The sequence below is a fragment of the Pseudorasbora parva genome, chromosome 18, assembly GCF_024679245.1.
Source record: "Pseudorasbora parva isolate DD20220531a chromosome 18, ASM2467924v1, whole genome shotgun sequence".
In the NCBI taxonomy this organism is placed as follows: domain Eukaryota; kingdom Metazoa; phylum Chordata; class Actinopteri; order Cypriniformes; family Gobionidae; genus Pseudorasbora; species Pseudorasbora parva.
The window spans coordinates 27,768,543-27,787,323 of NC_090189.1; the positions used below are offsets into that span (position 1 = coordinate 27,768,543).

The 18,781-nt window shown below is 37.5% G+C and overlaps 2 protein-coding genes and 1 long non-coding RNA gene across 3 annotated transcripts; 2 read left to right on the forward strand and 1 right to left on the reverse strand.

Moving 5' to 3' along the window:
* Positions 1–353: 353 nt before the first annotated feature.
* On the forward strand, positions 354–5,132 carry cd74b (CD74 molecule, major histocompatibility complex, class II invariant chain b). The gene is made up of 6 exons (XM_067422857.1): positions 354–553; positions 1,375–1,535; positions 1,663–1,748; positions 3,946–3,973; positions 4,074–4,286; positions 4,693–5,132. Exons 1-6 carry the CDS (start codon positions 474–476, stop codon positions 4,737–4,739), a joined length of 615 nt encoding a protein of 204 aa, XP_067278958.1. The 5' UTR covers positions 354–473; the 3' UTR covers positions 4,740–5,132.
* A 3,784-nt stretch (positions 5,133–8,916) lies between these two features.
* LOC137046559 (uncharacterized) lies at positions 8,917–11,810 on the forward strand. Its single transcript, XR_010898999.1, has 3 exons — positions 8,917–9,067; positions 9,419–9,493; positions 10,415–11,810. It is a non-coding gene; the product is annotated as an uncharacterized lncRNA (long non-coding RNA).
* Positions 11,811–14,480: 2,670 nt separating this feature from the next.
* On the reverse strand, positions 14,481–18,477 carry LOC137046792 (uncharacterized protein LOC101885612 homolog). Its single transcript, XM_067424192.1, has 3 exons — positions 18,331–18,477; positions 17,827–17,925; positions 14,481–15,542 (listed from the first exon to the last, which is right to left on the reverse strand). Exons 1-3 carry the CDS (start codon positions 18,340–18,342, stop codon positions 15,351–15,353), a joined length of 303 nt encoding a protein of 100 aa, XP_067280293.1. The 5' UTR covers positions 18,343–18,477; the 3' UTR covers positions 14,481–15,350.
* Between the last annotated feature and the right edge of the window lie 304 nt (positions 18,478–18,781).

Genomic DNA, 18,781 nt, shown 5'->3' on the forward strand with positions numbered 1-18,781 from the left:
AAATAATGTTATATCTACACATGTAATTATATATGTACTGTGTCAGGCATTAACGAAATATATTGTCATTATTTATGGCTTTATTGCACATTTATATTTGGTATGATACAAACGTTTTTTTTTTTTTTTTTTTTTGTCCTTAAGAGAATCACAAAATCGATTGTGCCTCGAAAATTATTTACAGAAATTTACTTAAAATTATGAAAATCGCACTTTCTTAGTTCTCAAACCGAATGCATGAGAGTACCAGTATGTGAGACAAAAGTACGTTCAAGTTCAGGTTTGTCTGACAACTGATGACGCAGCGCGTTTTATCCAATGAAATAAAGACTTCAGTCTGCTCTAGACAGACTCTTTCATCCGAGCGTCACTGCTGGACTCTCAGTTCTCACATTTTCATATTAGAGAGCTGTTACAAAAGTCCCTTCAGCAATTTGACAACATTTTGGAAAGTTTCTGACTATTGCTCAGAAATGGCCACCGAGGGAAGCGAGGCACCACTTATCAGAGCTCCGAGTGAGCAAACTTCAATCAACATGGGACCTCAGGGAGGGTGAGGAAACATTAGTTGTTGTTGTTTTTTTATAAATAAATTTTTGTTTTGTTTTTCTGTTATACATGTTAAATGTAGGTCAATTAAATTTGCTAAGTGACTGAATTTATCTTGATTGTGTTAAGCTTTTTTCTTTTTTTAATATGCAAAAAAGTTGTGTAAAAACAGTCTAAAAACAAACGTTGCTATATATTTAATCCTCACTAGCAGTGCTTCATTAAAAAAATTAAAAAATCCTAGCCATCTTCGTGTTCTTGTATTTGCGTATCACACATTGCACGCATTCTCATTCTCTTCTCTTCTCTTCTCTTCTCTTCTCTTCTCTTCATCTTTTATTTGAAAGATGGTTTATATTTCTTGTATGTATCGAATTGTTTTATTTGTTAATTTTGCAATAAAAAAAAATCATTGCACGCATTGCATATTCATAATTCAATACAACTTAAAGAGATAGCGTAGTTCACCCATAAACTAAAGTTTTGTCATCATGTAGGCTACTCACCTTCAATTTGTTCCAAACCTGCATACATTCCTTCTGTTAAACACCAAAGAAGATATTTTGAAGAATGTTGGTAAGCAGACAGTTGAAGGCACCAATTGACTTCCTATAGGTTTTTTTTCCTGCTATGTAGGCCTAAGTCAGTGGGGTCCATCAACTGTCTGCTCACCAACATTCTTCAAAATATCTTCTTCTGTTCAACAGAAGAAAGAAACAATTAAACACATCCCCACTTGACATAAAACAGTTTTCACCCGAGTATCTTCGTTTTAATTTGTTAGTGTTTTATTTGCACTCATATAAATCCATTATTTCTTCGCAGATCTAACAGTAAGGCCCTGAAGGTGGCAGGATTGACTCTGCTGGCTGGCGTACTGATCGTAGGTCAGGCCTTCACTGCCTACATGGTATACAGCCATAAGGAGCAGCTCAACACCCTAGAGAGACGTGGCGACCGCTTGCATGAGCTCAGCCGCAAGTTTGGTCAGAACTGCTTTTTATTTTATGGGCTTCTCATCATACTACCATTTAAATCACCGTTAACCCAATTACCCTAGATGTTCTCTATTGGAGGCATAATCATTCTGACTTCCTTCCCTTTTTTGTGCAGTCATGCGCAGTCAAGGTGCTCCCTTGAAAATGCATCTCCCTATGAGCTCCCTTGCTCTGACACTTGAGGACACGCCCAAAGAGAAGGTAAAACTCCTTTCCTCTCATCTTGAATGTGTTGTAATGTGGGCACTCGGCCACATGGTGTCAGGATTGAGTCAGATAATCAAATCAAGTTTTAAAGCTGCGTTTCTCAAACGGGTTCACTTTAGAAATTATGAATAAACACTAGGCCAAAGGATTTGTAATACTTTATTTTACGGTGTCAGATTTAAGTACTGTGAAAAACTATGTGTACTTGCTATAGAGTTGGGGTTCATTTGCATGTAATTATGCATAATTGCTGATTAATATTTTTGTGGAAACCTTGATACACTATCATTCCAAATGTTGTTTTCTTTTTAAAAAAGATTAAAATTTAAAAAATTATAAATTAAACAAAATATTAAGAAATTAATACTTTTATTCAGCAGGGACACATTGAAATTATTGAAATGTATTACATTTATATGTTACAAAATAATTATATCTTCTATATTCTATCTATAAACATTCTAACTCAAAGAATCCTGAAAAACGGAACCATTATTAATAACAAAACAATCATTATTAATAACAAAACAATCATTATTAATAACAAAAACAACCATTATTAATAATAACAAACCATTATAACAATCATTATTAATAACAAAAACAACCATTATTAATAACAAAAACAACCATTATTAATAACAAAAACAACCATTATTAATAACAAAACAATCATTATTAATAACAAAAACAACCATAATTAATAACAAAAACAACCATTATTAATAACACAAAAAAAATCATTATTAATATTAATAACAAAAACAACCATTATTAATAACAAAACAATCATTATTAATAACAAAAACAACCATTATTAATAACAAAAACAATCATTATTAATAACAAAACAATCATTATTAATAACAAAAACAACCATTATTAATAACAAAACAATCATTATTAATAACAAAAACAACCATTATTAATAACAAAACAATCATTATTAATAACAAAAAAAAACATTATTAAAGGGGTACTTCAGCGCTGGGAAGATGAATCTGTATTTAAACTGGGTCATCAATGCAGTAGAAATGTGAAATTATTTTTGAATTTGGTGTCTTCTAGACTGAGAAAAGACAGAAAATGTATTTTTTTGTCTCATGGGGATGAAAGACTACAATTCCCAGAATGCTTCGCTGCCCTGTGAGGCCATTCCCAAAGCCACCTACTAGATTACTGTGACTGAGTTAGAGAAGACACTACAATTAAAAACTGAACGTGTCTGTTCAATATAATGAGTGAGTCACCGCGCGAGTATCACAGCACTGAGCACTAACTGCAGGAGTGATGAGAGCTGAGGTAATCGCGACTACACTCGCGGCATACATTCAAATTGAGCGAGTTCAGTTTGGCGCGTTTCAGTTCATGCCTTTGCAAGCTTAACTTTCATAGAAATGAATTTGAGAAGTTAAAAGACTTACATTGCTCACCATAGCTCCGTTTAAATGATCCTGTCTGCAAGCTGAGCTCTCCCTGCAAGCTGCGTGTTATCTCCCATCCCCCATGCGCAGATTCAAAAAATGCGGAAATAGCTCCCTCTGCTGGCTGTAGTCTTTAGCCTTTGGGCAAGCATTCCTCCTATGATGCAAAAATCGTCAATTTGCATCATAGGAGGAATTTTTCCAGAAATAAAATGCATAAATCTCTCGTCTCAGGGAGATATGAGGGGGGAAAGCACAATAATTTGAATATACTCCAGGGTTTCTACTGATACAAAGCCATATGCTAATCGCTGAAGTAACCCTTTAATAACAAAAACAATCATTATTAATAACAAAAACAACCATTATTAATAACAAAAACAATCATTATTAATAACAAAAACAATCATTATTAATAACAAAAAAAAATCATTATTAATAACAAAACAACCATTATTAATAACCGAGCACCAGTAATAATAGACTATAGATAAGCAGTAATTCAGCTTTATAATGATTGAAGTATCATATGACACTGAAGACTGAAGTAATGATGCTGACCATTTATTTCATAATCACATGACTGTTTTTACTGTATTTTTGATCAAATAAATGCATCCTTGGAAGCATAAAATCTTAATTATTCCAAACTTTTGACCAGTAGGGTAGAAACAGAAAATGATACATGAAAATATAAAATAAAAAACACACAATATAAATCCTGCCATCTACAGCTCTCTCATGTGTTATTGTGCTCTATATTTCAGGATTCCCCTTCCTCATCTCCCAAACCAGGTATCAAGATCTTGTCATTGTCAAACACTAAATTTAGCCCTCAGCATTTGTATCCTTTGCTCACACACACACGTATGTTCTGTTCATTTCTGTCCCACAGTGCCCAGTGTTCTCTCCCAGTGCCAGAAGGAGGCCACTGGGGTGGTCAAGACCCTCCTGCCGTCCTTCATCCCCCGGTGTGAAGAGAACGGAGACTACCAGCCCAAGCAGTGCTGGGATGAGACTAACTGGTGCTGGTGTGTGGACAAGAACGGCGCTCAGATTCCTCATTCATTGACCAACGGTACTGCTGAGTGCTGGGCTCTCGATTCCGGTATGAACTGAATATTTGAGTTCTACAGTGGCATAGATGACCTACTTATATTAAAGGGATAGATCACCCAAAAATAAAAATTCTCGCATCATTTACTCACACTCAAGTTGTTCCAAACCCGTATGAATTTCTGTCTTCTGTTGAACAAAAAAGAAGGTATTTTTAAGAATGTCAGTAAGCAAACAGTTAATGGACCCCACTGACTTCCATAGTATGAGGGAAAAAGCTACAGAAGTCGATGCGTTCGTCAACCGTTTTGGGTGAACTATCCCTTAAATTAAAGGCAATTTTACAGAATTTATTTCTATCATTAGTTACTGCTTTCATCTTCATGCATGCATATATTACCCAGTGGTGTCATGGTATGTAACTAATATAAAGCATGCGTCTCTGTTCTTTATTTTAGCTGATATGAAGGTGATGGATCATCTGGTGGGGACAGATGGCCAGTGAAGGAGAGCAGTGAAGACTTCTTAAATATCATATTCTGGTGTCTTTATCTTTAAGATTAACAGCTGAACTGTCACATTTAGCTACTTTAGATTCATAGCTTGGTTTGAGGTAAGCATTTTAGCCAGATATTTTGCTTTCAAGATATTGAAATTCTCAAAGTTCTTTGTGTTTCGTATTGTACTGGTAATAATTACAGACTTTTTAATAGATTAACTGCAGCAGTGTTGACCTTTTATGAAAAACTTTCACTTTGATAATAAATGTTTTTTTAACTTTTAATGACCTTTTAATCAATATTTTTGACTGGTTGATGAGAGATAATATATAGAAGGATAGATGGCAATGGATGATGGATAACTAACAAAGATGGCAAATAAACTTAATTGCTAACCATTTGTGTGAGCTTTTTTCTTTTGAGTTGTATGACAAAGGCTACATTTGATGGGAATTGCCACGACCCCAAAGACTACTTTAAAGGGATAGTTCACTTTAAAATGAAAATTCTGTCATCCTTTACTCACCCTCAAGTTGTTTCAGACTTGTATGAATTTCTTTCTTCAGCTGAACACAAGGGAAGATATTTTGGAGAATGTCAGTAACCAAACAGTTAACTGGAGCCATTGACTTCCTCTTCTTCTTCTTTCGGCTGTTCCCTTCAGGGGTTGCCAGAGCGAATCATCTTCCTCCATCTAGTCCTATCCTCTTTATCCTCTTCTCTCAGACCGACTTCCTTCATGTCCTCCTTCACTACATCCATAAACCTCCTCTTTGGTCTTCCTCTTGACCTCCTGCCTGGCAGCTCTAACCTCAGCATCCTTTTACCAATATATCACTTTCCCTCCTCTGAACATGTCCAAACCATCTCAACCTGGCCTCTCTAACTTTGTCTCCAAAACATCTCACATGTGCTGTCCCTCTGATGTACTCATTCCTGATCCTATCCATCCTCATCACTCCCAAAGAGAACCTCAACATCTTCAGTTCAGCAACCTACCTGCACACGCTTCTTCACCTCATTTCCACACTCCCCATTGCTCTGGACTGTTGACCCTAAGTACTTAAAATCCTGCACCTTCTTTACCTCTTCTCCCTGTAACCTCACTGTTCCACTTGGTTTCCTCTCATTCACACACATGTATTCTGTTTTGCTGCAACTAACCTTCATTCCTCTTCTCTCCAGAGCAAACCTCCACCTCTAGACTTTCCTCCACCTACTCCCTGCTCTCACTACAGATCACAATGTCATCTGCAAATATCATAGTCCATGGAGATTCCTGTCTGACCTCATCTGTCAGCCTGTCCATCACCACCGCAAACAAGAAGGGGCTCAGAGCCGATCCTTGATGCAGTCCCACCTTCACCGTGAAGACCTCTGTCTCACCTACGGCACACCTTACCACTGTCCTACTGCTCTCATACATATCCTGCACCAATCTAACATACTTCTCCGCCGCTATAGACCTCCTCATACAATACCACAGCTCCTCTCTTGGCAATCTGTCATATGCTTTCTCTAAATCTACAAAGACACAATGCAGCTCTTTCTGACCCTCTATGTACTTCTCCATTAACATTCTCAAAGCAAATAATGCATCTGTAGTGCTCTTTCTTGGCATGAAACCATACTGCTGCTCACAAATGTCCACTTCTCCCCTTAGCCCTGCTTCCACTACTCTTTCCCACAACTTCATTGTATGGTTCATCAGCTTAATACCTCTGTAGTTTCCACAACTCTGCACATCTCCCTTGTTCTTAAAAATCAGCACCAAACACTTCTCCTCCATTCCTCAGGCATCCTCTCACTCTCTAAAACCTCGTTGAACAACCTAGTTAAAAACTCTACTGCCATCTCTCCTAGACACTTCCATTCCTCCACTGGTATGTCATCAGGACCAACTGCCTTTCCTCTCTTCATCCTCTTCAAGTCTCTCCTAACTTCACCCTTGCTAATACTTTTTTTACTTCCTGGTCAACAATATTTGCCTCTACAACTCTTCTCTCCTGTCATTTTCCTCATTCATCAGTTCCTCAAAGTACTCCTTCCATCTTTCCCTCACCCTCCTGTCACCTGTCAAAACATTTCTATCTCTATCTTTAATCACTCTAACCTGCTGCACATCCTTTCCATCTCTATCCCTCTGCCTCGCCAACCGATACACATCCCTCTCACCTTCCTTACTATCTAACATTGCATACATGTCCTCATACCCTTTCTGTTTGGCCTTTGCCACCTTTATCTTAACCTCACGCTGCATCACCCTATATTCCTGTCTACTTTCGTCCGTCCTCTCGCTGTCCCACTTCTTCCTAGCTAACCTCTTCCTCTGGATACTCTCCTGGACTTCCTCATTCTGCCACCAAGGCCTTGTCTTCTTTCCTCCTTCCAGATGACACACCTAGCACCTTTCTACCTGTCTCCCTGATCACTTAGGCTGTAGTCCAGTCATCTGTAAGCCCTTCTTGACCACCTAAAGCTTGTCTCAACTCCTCCCTGAAAACCACACAGCACTCTTCCTTTTCCAACTTCCACCACTTTATCTTCTGCTCTGCCTTTACTCTCTTCATCTTCCTCACCACCAGAGTCATCTCACACACCACCATCCTATGCTGTCTAGCTACACTCTCACCTACCACTACTTTACAATCGCTAATTTCCATCAGATTACAGCGTCTATATAAGATATAGTCCACTTGAGTGCTCCTGCCACCACTCTTATATGTCACCCTGTTTTTCTGCCTCTTCTGAAAGTACGTGTTCACCACAGCCATCTCCATACTTTTAGCAAAGTCTACCAACCTCTGTCCTTCTGGGTTCCTTTCCTGAAGACCAAACCTGTCCATCACTTCCTCGTCCCCCTTATCCCCTTCCCCAGCATGTCAATTCAAATCTGCCCCTATCACTACCCTCTCACCTCTGGGAACAGTCTGCATCACTTCCTCCAACTCGCTCCAGAATCTGTCTTTCTCATCTTGCTTACAACTTGTGGAGCATAGGCACTAACAACATTCAATATCACACCTTCAATATCCAGCTTCAGACTCATCAACCTGTTGGACACTCTCTTTACCTCCAGAACATTCTTCACAAACTCCTCCTTCAGGATCACTCCAACTCCATTTTTCTTCATGTCCACACCATTATAAAACAGTTTAAACCCTTATCCAATGTTTCTAGCCTTACTCCCTTTCCACCTGGTCTCCTGGACACACAGAATGTCAACTTTCCTCCTCTGCATCATATCTACCAGTTCTCTGCATTTACCTGTCATTGTACCAACATTCAAAGTCCCTACTTTCAGTCCTAAACTCCTGCCTTTCCTCTTCTCTCTCTGCCTATGGAAACACCTTCCTCCTCTAACACACTTTCCTCCTCTCCTTCTTTGACTAACAGTAGCCCCATTTCCACCAGTGCCCTGTAGGTCAACGGCACTGATGGCGGTTGTTGTTAACCCGGGGGCCCAACCGATCCGGTATGGGAGTCATGTTCGTGATTAGCATAATAAATTTGGCAAAATTTTACCGTCAGATGCCCTTCCTTACCAACCCTCTTTATTTATCCAGGCTTGGGACCAGCACAAAAGGTGGACTGGCATGTGACCTCCTGTGGCTAGATTAGCCATTGACTTGCAGCTAGGAAAAAAAAAACTCAGTAGGCTCCACTTAACTGTTTGGTTACTGACATTCTCCAAAATATCTTCCCTTTCTACATCTTATGGCTTACTTTGACAGCAAGTCCGATTGATCATTTTGGTTAGTCATTCCATACAAGAACAATATATGCAGTGGCGGCTGGTGAAAATATTATATGTGGGGCTGTTTGTGTGGGGGTCTGGGGATATACATTTCCCCCATACAATTTTAAATTTTGTAGATGCGATTTCCTGCATTCTGGTGCATTTTAATTTTTATATATTAAGTTGTATATATTAAGTGGTCTCTTATTTTTTCTTCCAGAGCTATATATATATCCTACACAGCTCTGGAAAAAAAATTAACAGACCGCTTAAAATTAAAAAAATAACACAGAAACATACATACACACACACACACACACACACACACACACACACACACGCACACACACATATATATATATATAGACACACATGGACGGACGGACACACACACACACACACACACACACGAATACAAGATGTATGGCTTGATTGGAGGACGGCGACTGTCCATCACACAAAGGCCAATAGGCTCTGACGGTTCCACACAACACCTGCTTGCGCGTGCGCGAAGTGGGTCTGTGTCGTCATCGTCAGCCTCGCAGGTTCTGACCTGGACCGATTCGACTGAATTTGGGCATAACAGCTCAGACGGTAAGCAAAGTTTTTGAAGTCACATTTTATAACTAGAAAATTCCTAAATAAATGTTGAGTGTGCCTGACTCTGGTCCATATACGTATTGTGTTAATTAATTATGTGTTTATATGGGCAGACTAACGTAGTTTAACCACGAACCGGAGTTAATGCTAGCTAACTGTCAAACGCAGTTCTGTGTGTGTGTAGACCATAGACTGTAAAAAAAGTAGAAAGTAGACTGTAGACGTATGGGCAGACTAGATCAGTTTGAATGTTTTTGTCTTGTACTACCGTTACCCAATCAGGGAGAGGCATAAGAATATCTATACATCTTTAGCACGTCACATTCTTCTTTTTTCTTTTTCCAGAGATTTGGACCTGAAAGTCTCCTTTAACGTTAAGTTGTCCCCATACCTAACCCAACCATCTATTTGAATCTGAAAGTAACTAACCCTTAACTTTTTTTTGTTACATTTTTGTAAAATTTAAATACAGGTTTATGTGGAAGACTTTTTATAAAATGTATATAATAATTTCTGATCAAATTATTGCATTTATGTTTGAATGATTCGTTTTTGACTTGAAACAGTTGCATATTAAACTTAAATTTAGCTTATCCTTCCTATTTTGTTGGTTTTGGGGGGCGTGTTAGAGTGGGATTCTGTAGGTGGTCCTCAGAAAAAAATTGGAAGATAAAGTAGTCCTTGGGCTGAAAAAGTTTGAGAAACACTGTGTTAAATTGATAGTAAAGGAGATTTATATTATTTGAAAATATGTTTTTATTTTGAATAAATGCAGTTCTTTTAAACCTTTTATTCATCAAATATATTAAGCAGCAGAACTGTTTCCAACACTCATAATAAATCAGAATATTAGAATGATTGCTGAAGGATCATGTGACGGTGAAGGAATGATACTGAAAATTCAGCTTTTCACAGAAATAAATTGTAATTTAACATATAATAAATTGAAAACCAAATATTTAAATTGTAATAAGATCACAATATTACATTTTTTTCTGTATTTTTGATCAAATAAATGCAGGCTTGATGAGCAGAAGAAACTTCTTTCAAAAACATTACACATAGTAATGTGTCCAAACTTTTATTTATATATATATATATATATAAAATACTCCATTCTGGCCTTTAGACTAACTTCTCTACCTGAAGCAAGGGTTACTACCAACTGCCTTTTGTTGCTCGCTCAAGCACATGATTATCAATGACTTTGCATGTTGATCAATACTAATTTATATACTTTGATCATTGGCAATGCCACAAAAGTTGATATTTGCTAAATATTTTAATTTGAGAGAGTAGTGTTTGCTAATACTGATCTGTTTTTTTTGTTTTTCTCATCAGATGCGGTCTTGAGCTTAAAGCCAATGAAAGTAGACGAATACATGGCCAAAGACTTGAAATATGCACCTGAGAGGACTGGTGGCGGTAGCAGAAAGAAGTAACAAGAAAGGAAGACTTAACCAGCTGTGTTTAATGTTGCCCAATGTTTGGGCCGTTTTTTTAAAGGTTAAAAAAAAGCTAGTTCACCCAAAAATGAAAATTCTGTCATTTACTCCTCACCCTAATGTCGTTCCAGACCCGTAAGACCTCCATCTTCAGAACACAGTTTAAGATATTTTATATTTACTCCGAGATTTCTGTCCCTCCATTGAAAATGTATGTACGGTATACTGTCCATGTCCAGAAGGATCAGAAAGATAATAACATCATCAAAGTAGTCCATATGTGACATCAGTGGGTTGGATAGAATTTTTGCAATGAAAGCAATGAAAATACATTTTGGTCCAAAAATAACAACAACATAAAAAGTGACAGTATACCGTACATACATTTTCAATGAAGGGACAGAAAGCTCTTGGACTAAATATAAAATACCTTAAACTGTGTTCCGAAGATGAACGAAGGTCTTACGGGTGTGGAGCGACAAGGCGAGTCATTTAAAGGGTTAGTTCACCCAAAAATGAAATTGATGTCATTAACTCCTCACCCTAATGTTGTTCCACACCCGTAAGACCTCCGTTCATCTTCACACACAGTTTAAGATATTTTATATTTTAGTCCCAGAGCATAATGCAGTATGCACACTATACTGTCCATGTCTAGAAAGGGAATAAAAACATCATCAAAGTAGTCCATATGTGACATCAGTTGGTTAATTAGAGTCTCTTGAAGCATCCAAAATACATTTTGGTCCAAAAATAACAAAAACTACGATTTTATTCAGCATTGGCTTCTCTTCTGCGTTTGTTTTCAAACCTCAAATAAAGATTCAAACAGCCGTGAATCAATGATTCGGATCGCCACAATGCTCTGGGACTAAAATATAAAATATCTTAAACTGTGTTCTGAAGAGGAATGGAGGTCTTACGGGTCTGGAATGACATTGGGGTGAGTCATTAATGACCTCAATTTCACTTTTGGGTGAACTAACCCTTTAATGACAGAATTTTTGGGTAAAGTAAAAGTTTGACATGTGTACAATTGATGTGAAAGGTTGGCACAATTGCAGCTATGTAATAAAGCATGTTTCCTACGTCAGTGAAATGTCTTTATTAATCTTCTTCCTGGTCTTCCTTTGACCAATTGGCTTCTTCCAAGCTGACTGTGCGTGTTTGCAAACTTAGTGTTTATGTATCCATTTCAAGGTGTTTGGTGTTACTGTTGAACACATCAATACTTCAGTGAAAACAGTTTAACAAAAACTATGTTGAAAAGCAGGACTTTATAGTGACGTTGAAATTTCAACGTTGATTGGATTTGCAAAATCTAAACTTAAATCAATGTTGGCAAATTCACCTATGTTGAGAAACATGACGTTGGAATGATGTTGCCATTTCAACGTTGATTAGATTTGCAAAATCTAAACTAAATTCAACGGTTATCCAACACTGGCACCTGACGTTGATTCAACAGTGGCTCAATGTTAAAATGCCAGCTGGGCGAAGCACATCTTGTTTTCTTTATTTTACAATAGCACAATGTAAGTAAACACTTTGCAATTTTCAAGGATGTCTTGCTCCTATTATCTGAATGACCAAAATGACGGAGTAGGCCAATTTTATGTTTCCTCTGTTCGATTGCGCCTGTGCCTGTTGCGTGCACACCATATTTCAGTATTGTAAACTTGATATCGCAGCCTGTTCATTATTAAAATAGCCTTAACCTAACATAAAAAGTCACGCAGCTCAGTTTAAATAGTCAAGAGTAGCCAACAATTCGTGCTGCCGCTGTGGTGTTTCCAAGCTGATTTTTGCTCATGTGAAGAGGATGTTTTTTAGCCTGACAAGCCAGACCCACATCAAGATGTTTGGTCTGGAAACTCACCATAGACAGGGCTCAATCCGAGGGGCGGGATAAACGGTTGTCTTTCAAACTCCCTCTGCACGCGATAGGATAGCGCTACACCCACTAGAGCAACGACGGTAAAGGGGAGCTCGCTGACTGATTAAACATTCGCCGTCTCCGTTCAGCTAAACTCCGAACACATCTTCCCTTTTTAAGAATGACTTCAATGCCGCTTTTTGTTCTTTTCTCAGAGGAAAGCTTAACTCCAAGTCTTCCGGAGGCGCGGGCAGAGCTGATTCGAAAGACCGCCGCCGTTCGCCAGTTTCTGTGTTACTAGCTATTTTTTTACAGTCTATGGTTACTAGAAGCACGCAAACGCAACTTGGCCGTCGTCATTATGGCCCCGCCCGCCGACTCTATACACGATGTGATTAGGCCGTCCAGATTCTGAGGAATACAGCTCAGATAGGAATTGAGAGTTGCTAGACCACACTTGTGGGCAAATTAAATTTGCTGCCGCTAGGGTGCGTCTAGATTTCTAGGCTAGATATTAGGCTACGTGGGCCTAACAATGGTTCCATTCACTTTCTCACTAAATCTAGTAGACTTGTTTAGTTTTGGCTTGTTTATAGTTAGCCTATTTATATTCTTGTTCTGTTCTCAATACTGTTAAATTTAAAGGATTTGTTATGGAGTGAGGGGAACTTGATCAAATTAGTGCAGAATCAACTTTGTGTTGCGAACTTTGTGAAGTGGCTATAAATTAAAAGTGGTTGTGTATGGAGTCAAAATAATACCACATAGATTTGCGACAGAATCAAGTATAGCAAAAAAAAAAAAAAAAAAAGTTTAATGCTTTTAAGGTCACATTTAGATAATAAAATATACCCACTTTAAGGCTAGTAAATCCAAATGAAACCATTTTAATTCCCTTGTGCAAATCTTTATTTTTGTTTGCAAAACATTTTTTTCTCTCAAAAGTACATTTTTATTTTGCAAATCTTTATTTTTGTTTGCAGAACAACTTTTTTTTTTTTTTTTGCTCAATGCTTTATTCTTTTGCAAATCTATGACATTATTTTGACACCATAGTTGTGTGGAAAAGTGCTGAGCTGAATTTGTGCCATCTAGTCGCTTAATGGATAATACAGTCGTTGATAAAACATTGTAGGCTATGTAAGTATTCTTATGCTTGGCTCGAATTGTTTGACTGTAAATGTTTGTAGGCATATGCGTTGCGACAATAAAACAAAAAAGGTTTTTAAAAACCGCTGGGCTAGAGTAAAAACATATAGAGAAAGAGAGAGGGAGGACTGTCAGCTTATGAGGGAAACTGTTGTGGTTTTATCAAATTTTCGATTTCTAGCATTATCCCAATTTCCAATATTAAATCCAGAGAAATAATCGATGTTAACCAGGACACGGAACGTGTGTCACATCAATGACATTATCATACCACCTAGCTGTTACCTTCGCGTTATATTTTGTAGAAACCTCGGAAACACCAAAGAAAGACGCGTTGATATATTATGTTTTATTAGACAGGTGAGCAACTGTTTGAATACATTCACTGACAGAAAACTAATCATTGTTATATAGCTCGACAGTCTTATGATTTACCGTGAGTACCATGCCTAACATTGATATAGCTTACTGCAATGTGGAACAAGTGTTTTACAATAGCCGCAGAACAAATGCACAGAGAAACATTCAACACACTCAAATAATGTAGCGCTGTGTAATGTACAAAGCGGTCGTTTACGGCATAAGAAAAAACTGTCACATACTTTCAAAAAGATACCTAGGTTATCTAGTATTTCTTATAACTACATTTTTTGTCGTCACCCGTGAACATCAAAATCGTCAGAAATGTTGTACATGCATTCTTCACCTCAAGAGAATGTTCATGACCTTAAATGAGTCACACAATTTTACAACATAACATATATATATATATATATATATATAGTCAAACTTACCCGCATCATAATACAAGGGTTAAAAGGTGATTTAATTATATATCGTGGCTTAAAATTTCAAAACACGTTTAAAGATTTACTTTTTGTTGACCTTTTCTGCTCACAAAAATAAAATAAAAAAATTAACATACATTTACTATAGATTGCAATTTGAGATTTTATTCATTAAAACAGACACTTCAGAAATGCTTGGAAAAATATTGCATGCAAAGTATGTAAAGAAATCTCCAAAAAATATTCACAAATGATGGCAATAAACTCTAAGCCAAAACAAAGAATATCAATATTGAAAACAATTGTTCTGAAATGATACTTTACATAGAAAAAATATGCATTGTAATATGGGTTACACTTATTAAAACCATACCACTGAATTCAATACTCCATCTGAAATCCAACTGCATGTGAATTAGTTTCCATCCTCTCATTGGACTTCCCATTTTCTATTTCACTTCCGATGGCTGACTTTCATTATTATCTTTTAGAAGCAGAAGTGGTAGAGTTGAAAGTGGTAAAGTGCAACATATATTTATCCAAAAACCTTATAAAATGTTCAGCTACTCAAGTCCAGCAATATCTGACAGGTAGAGGAAATGTTCAATTCCAAACATTATTTACAGTGTGTTGTGCCCAATTGTTCACCTGCTTTAGTGCAAACTTCTATTTAAAAAAAAAAGAAAAAATAAGAAACATAAATATTTATGTAACAAAACCCATATGAATTAACACCAGAAGTGTATGAAGGACTGATAGGAAAGCTTTGGCCATTTTCATTATCATGAGGAATTTGGGTATATTTAAAAACAAGCCGTTGAAACAGCACAGCACTCCATTTAAACAGAAAACAACCTAAAACTGCTAACCTGAGAAGCTCAATTATTTGATATACAAAGTGTCATTTAAATACATCCAGTTATTCTGTGGTCTGATGCATGGCACCCTCAGTTGAGGAGGTACATGTTGAGTTTTTGAAAGAGGCACCATTTTTCTGAAATTGTTTTATATGGCTCTATTTATCTCTTCTTGAATGAGCTGAAGTAGTTTTTAATGGTCTGCTCAATGTTCGGCACTTGATAGCTCTGAGCGGCGTAGATGCCTGTGCAGGTTCCCACAGCAACTCCCAGGATCGCTGAGGAGCGGAGCTTTGCCACCACATACCCAGCCAAAAAGCCCTTGAGGAAGGGAGAACTGAGCACACTTCCACCCTAAATTGAGGAAGAGGACAAAAGACGGTGAGTGAGAGAAAAAACAAACTTCTTTAAGCCAAATTATCATAAAGACCCTTTTCACATTTACGGGTTTAATTTAGGAAATCTAGAAAATACAGCAGCAGCATGAATATTATTGATTGCATGAGAATTAGTGATTGACCAATACAGATTTTTTTCTATAACCGATAGCGATTATTTGCATGTTGATATGTCAATGACTGATATAAAGAACCAATATTTATTTAGTGTTATTTCTGATTTTTACAATTACAGCAACATTACTGAACTGAACTTTCTAAACACTGTAATTTTTGCAATTTCACTCCTTACATACAGAACAAAAGACACAAACATTTATAGAATTACTTTTTTTTTTTTTAAATATAGTGCAGTCTTTTTAACATTAATGCTTTTGCATATTTTTATTTATAACATATTAACAGGCAAAATACATTTACAAAGTCTGTTTTCTTGCACACGATTCTCAAAACGTCCAAGAGATGGCACCATTTATCAGTGAATCCGATATCACACTACTAATATCGATTATGGGATAATGCTTAAATATCGGGAAACCGATACATCGGTTGATCAATATATATAGCGCAACAGTTGGGAAAAAAAAGGCATTCATTTTTTCTAGCAATAACAAACCTTTAAAGATAGGACCCAGTGGAACAGCTCATTTGCTCCATAGAGCAATACGTTTATCTAGTGGCAAGAGCTTATTTACAGTCTATGGGCAAGAGTTATGAAATATCATGTTATACATATCATTTTTCCCCCCACAAGAGGTCAGTAGACACCCAAATTGACCCAATGAGAGAAATTTTGAACTGGTTACTGCGTGTATTGGAGAGTTATTTTGATTATGCTTACATTATATTATTTATTGAAAAAATCTAGTAATTTAAAAAGGTAAACAAAATAAAATATATTTTATTGCAGGGTGCAAGGGACGAATGAAGGTTAAAATGGAATTGGTCTCCCCTTTGCAGATACAACAGCTTCCACTCTTCTGAAAAGGCTTTCCACAAGATTTTGGACTGTCTCTACGGAGAATTTTTGCCCATTCATCCCGTAGATCATTTGTGAGGTCAGGCACTAACGTGGCTTGCCATCTCAGTTTTATTTCATCCTAAAGGTGTTCGATGGGGTCGAGGTCAGGGCTCTGTGCGGGCCAGTCAAGTTCTTCCGCACCAAACTCATCCAACTATGTCTTCATGGACCCTGATCTTTGTACTGGGGCACATTCACGCTGGACTAGAAAAGGGCCTTTCCCAAACGGTTCCAAAGTTGGAATCAAAGTGTTGTCCAAAATGTCTTGGTAGATTGACGCATTAAGATTTCCCTTCACTGGAAGTAAGCTCAACCCCTCCCCTCCTCCACCAAACTGTACAGTTGGCACAATGCAGTCAGGCAGATAATGTTCTCCAGGCGTTTGCCAAACCCAGTCTTGCCCATCAGAGCGCGAGTCGTCACTCCACAGAACATGTTTCCACTGCTCCAGAGTCCAGTGGCGGCACGCTTTACGCCACTCCATCCAATGTAGGTGATGTCTGCTGTGAGGCCTGCATGCAGCTGCTAGGCCATGGAAACCTATTCCATGAAGCTTGAATTACAGCGGAATATCTAACAGGGATTCAATTTCACAAACTGACTTACTACAAAGGTGGCAACCTATCACAGTACCACACTTGAAGTCACTAAGCTCTTCAGCATGAACCATTATATTGCTTTTCCACAAATGTTTGTAAATGCTGATTTGCGCTTACTTAGCAATGGGTCTTAAAAACAAGAGTTCAAGAATTAAGCGGTGTGTCCCATATTGAGTTTATATAGACATATCAACATCTTTAAATATTTTTTTATCGTTCCTTCCCTAATTAAAGCCAGTAATTCCACAGACTTGTACCTTTCTCTTTGTGTCCGATTTTCAAAAACTTTTTTTGTGTTGCAATGTAAATGCTAAATGTTTTGGTTCATCGGTTAACTCTTCAACAACATCTTGCTTAGGAAAGAAAAATGAATGGGGAAAATACTTCTGGAACCAAGGATGTTGTGGGCAAACACTTTTAGAAACACCTTTGCAGCAGTTTTCACTTGGTTTGTTTTTGTTTTGTTTGGAATTTATGCCAGGGTAATACATAGAGAATTGTGAATTTACTTTAAATAATTTTAAATGAATATAACCATGCTAGATTTACGATGTTCATTGTTGTCTGTCATCACAGTCTGTGAAAAGGGTCTTTAGTTGAACGAAAATATTAAGTCCTGCCTGTGGAATTCCAACCCCAACTTCATCCTCCACCTTCCGCTGAATGTTTTCAAGCTGGTCTTTAAGCAGGGACAGATCTTTCAGCTGCCGGAATGGATCCTGTTCAAGAAACACAAAAACTGAGAAATTTAAAACAAACCCCATCATAGCTGTGGTTGATGTGACTGTCAGCAGGATGAGTCATCGCGGGTGTGCCAGCAGAAATGCGTTGTATTTCGGCGCCATCTATACAATGTTTCATTAAAAATTATTAAAAGACTTTTATGGATACGGATAAGTAACAGGCTATGTCATAAAACATGTGAAAAAATGTAACAGAGGGGTGTCTGCTGAACTTTACTGAGTGACCAAACAATGTACGGAATTGCAGATTTATTTTTTCCGTTGTCTCGCGGTCCCCAAATGCCATGGCAAACTAGTTAAACAATAATCGAGAGCCGTATCAAATATACAGAACTTAAATTGACTTAAGAAAATCAGAAGTAAGTTCGGTGGCACACCAACCTTGTCCGCCATGACCGCTTGCGTTGGATCAGCGATTCTGCGCTCGATTGAGCAACCTGAAACCTGATATTGATCGCGCGCTAAGTTTGATTACGTTTGTCTGAATCATTCTTCTTTTACTGTTTTAATCTCGGACTTGACAAACAACGAAATGGTGCGTTACCGCCACCGACTGGTATGGACGGAGTGTGGCTCAGAACTATAGCTCAGAACGACATTTTTTTACCCTTCCTCTTTATATCCTCTCCCACAGATATTGAAAGGGATCCATGCAGCCTAGTGTAATATAATTTCTTGGATAATCATATCTCATAGTTTATTTTTAGACAAACTTTTTACTTTAAGTTAAAATTGTACTTTTTTTTTTTTTTTAAAGATCAAGGACAGATGTTAAAAATATAATTTTAAAATGTTGGTCTTTTTAAAAGTAATCAATGTCTGGCTTTTGACA